This window comes from Hippocampus guttulatus, chromosome 18, assembly GCF_054856545.1.
Source record: "Hippocampus guttulatus isolate MCC_2025c chromosome 18, RoL_Hgut_1.0, whole genome shotgun sequence".
In the NCBI taxonomy this organism is placed as follows: Eukaryota; Metazoa; Chordata; class Actinopteri; order Syngnathiformes; family Syngnathidae; genus Hippocampus; species Hippocampus guttulatus.
In genome coordinates this window covers 3,792,103-3,795,110 of record NC_141278.1, presented here as the reverse complement: position 1 = coordinate 3,795,110, position 3,008 = coordinate 3,792,103, and the positions used below count along the sequence as shown (strand labels likewise).

Genomic DNA, 3,008 nt, shown 5'->3' with positions numbered 1-3,008 from the left:
GGAGGCCGCCCAGCATCTGTTATCCGGAACATGTCCAACAGCGAGCACAAGAGATTGGAGTTTTTCCTAAACTTCCTGAATGGCTGCGGCGCGGACATGTCGTGCAACTCTTCGCACTTTCTAATGCATAACGACACGGGAGGGCTTGAGCTGGCTGGAGACGGGTCGCCGTGGTTGCGGATCCTAACCTCGGTGTTCTACTTGGCGGTGGCCACGGGCGGCGTGGTGGGAAACCTGCTCGTGTTATTCCTGCTCTACTCCACGCGCACCATCACCACGGGCACCATCAACTTTTTTGTCTTCAACCTGGCTGCGGCGGACCTCCTGTTCTCCCTGGCGCTGCCCTTCTGGGCAATGGACATCGCGCTGGACTACAGCTGGCCCTTTGGCGTGGTTATGTGCAAAGCCGTGTCGCTGCTCACAGGGCTCAACGTGTTCGCCAGCTGCTTCTTCCTCACCGCCATGAGCTTGACACGCTACTGCTACGTGGTCACCGCACTCAAGCCCAGGGCTTCCCTTTGCGGCAAAGACTGCACCTCCCCAGCGGTAACGGCCCTCATCTGGGCAGCGGCCCTGGTGGCGGCGCTGCCCCGGGCCGTGTTCGCCGACACGCGTCACGTGGGAAGCGGCGACGACATGGCGTGCCTTCTCCGGTTCCCGGACGGCACCGCCTGGTTGGGGATAAACCAGCTCCTGCGTGTGGTTTTGGGGTTCCTTCTGCCGTACGCCACCATCATCCTGTCGTACCTGCTCCTGCTACGCTTTCTCTGTCGCCACAAGCTGAAGGGCGGTAACCCCCAACGGAAGGCTGATATCACCAAGTCGGTGGCAGTAGTGGTGGCGTCCTTCTGCGGCTGCTGGTTTCCATACAACATCCTCACGATGTGGAGCGCCTTGATCCAACTGGACATAGTCGACATCAGCCCCTCCTTCTATGGGGCGCAGACCTACTTCTTCCCCCTGGCTAACTGTCTGGCCTTCACCAGTAGCTGCTTCAACCCGGTCATCTACTGCCTGGTCCGCAAGGAGTATCGAGCGGCCCTGCACAACATCTTCTTCAAGTTGAAACTGGCCATCCTGTCCAAGATGCCTTACGGCGTCAACACTAACGAGGGCTCGGAACAAGCGGACCAGGTGGCCATCCCCCTGAGCAACATGCCGAGCCAGACAAGCCAGTCGGACTCAAGGCGATCCGCGCACTTGTCGACACTCCCGACGGTGGTCTCAACTTTGTAGAGAACAGTTAGCACTGCAGTTAGCGCGTTGGCGTGGGAGTTTCTTGGTTTGAAGACACAAAATGGGGGAAACCAGTATATCAAATGGCTGGCAGCTAGCACAGGAAGCTAATGTAGATGTTCAAAATACAATTTCCCTATTGTAATCCATTATGCTGGGAATCAGATGTCAAAAAGCCACACGGTTGACCCCATTGCATTTCAGAGGTTCAAATAAAGTCTTCCTGAGATTGGCTCCAACTGATTTATGACCCAAACAAGGACAAGTGGATGGATCCAGAACAAACAAACAAACTTGAATTTTGTATCACAAGTGACAAGCAGCAAGTGAGATAGTGAAAGAAGCTAAGGCAGCGTCCACATCTTCGCTCAGTGTTCTCTCTTGTCAAACAGGACTCAAAACACATACCGTAAATTCCGGGCTACAGACCGCACCCGATTAAGAGCCGTATGCTCAGTTTTATTAAGAAAAACCAATTTTGTAATTATATGCGCCGCACCATATTATAAACCGCTGGCCAATGAGTAGGCGGGGGTTTGCTTCTGCGTCCCTGCCGCCTGGAGCGCCTCCGGGTGAGGCCGCGGATGCGGTCCCCCGCTGAACCCCCGCAGAAAAAAAACGCAAGATTTCTTAAGGTTAAAATTATCTCCATATTCTTATGAGCATGATAAATGCATTTGCACAACTAAATGACGCACAATGAAAATACTGCAGCCCACTAGGCTTTAAATCGAATAATGCAAATCATATAAATGGGAAAAGCTGTATGAAATTATTTCTATAGTCAGCCGCTTGAAAATGATCATCGGTGGCAGCTTTAGGCCCGATGCTGCGCAGCTCAAAACACAGGTAAAACGTGTTCTCTCGTGGCCGCTTGTTTTCAGTATGACAGAGGAGTCACCTTTTGTATTTACAGTCCGAGAGAGAGGAAAATCAAATGTTAGAGGGACTCCGTCCATATTTATTATTTCATCTGGGCTGATGGAATTCTTTGTGTGAATGTGCGGAACGAAGCACGTTTGTCCTCGTAATTGAGAGGGAGCTGCTGACACAACGTCGTGCGTGCCCTAAGAGACAGGCTTTTCCGTTTAATGAATCTGTAAATTGAGGGGTTCGTTGTTTTTAGTGGATAGCTCTACTTTACGAATGGCAAAAGGAGAGATTGAATCCTTTAATGCAGTTTATTAAAAGGGGGGGGGGGGGGGGGAGACTTCTGCACCGCCGCACGTTCGAGAACACACCTCTCGTAACTAAAATCGTTTCCTGCTTCTCTTACTTTAACAGCATCCATGATTATCCATTTTATATATATATATATATATATACACACACACACACAGTGTATATATATAGAATCACTTCTCAATTGCAATTTTATGTTCACACCTGCAATGATCTGGAAAAGAACGAACGAAATGCTGTTTGGCAGTGACGAACTAAACACATCAAATTCAGACAGATACTTGCAGCGAGACACAAGAACATTTTAAACTCCCAAATACCACATGGTGGTGCTGTTTTTTGGTCCTTTTCCTTTGCACTTTTAATCCCGCTGTATCTACACACTGTACTGATATTGAGCTCAATGGATATGAATAAACATCAATCATGAAAATGAAATAAAGCAAAAATACTCACCCCTTGTCAACAGCTGACAATTTACTAACTGTACAGGAGTTTACAGTTGGTGGCTGTGAAGTTTAAACAGAAGTAGGAAGAAACTACTGTACAACGAAAGCAAAGGAAAATGACTCCACGGAGACACAAATTCA

General features: G+C 49.3%; 1 protein-coding gene across 1 annotated transcript; it reads left to right on the top strand.

Moving 5' to 3' along the window:
- LOC147190677 (relaxin-3 receptor 1-like) lies at positions 1-1,284 on the top strand. Its single transcript, XM_086137093.1, has one exon. It carries the CDS (start codon positions 31-33, stop codon positions 1,234-1,236), a length of 1,206 nt encoding a protein of 401 aa, XP_085993219.1. The 5' UTR covers positions 1-30; the 3' UTR covers positions 1,237-1,284.
- Positions 1,285-3,008: the final 1,724 nt, after the last annotated feature.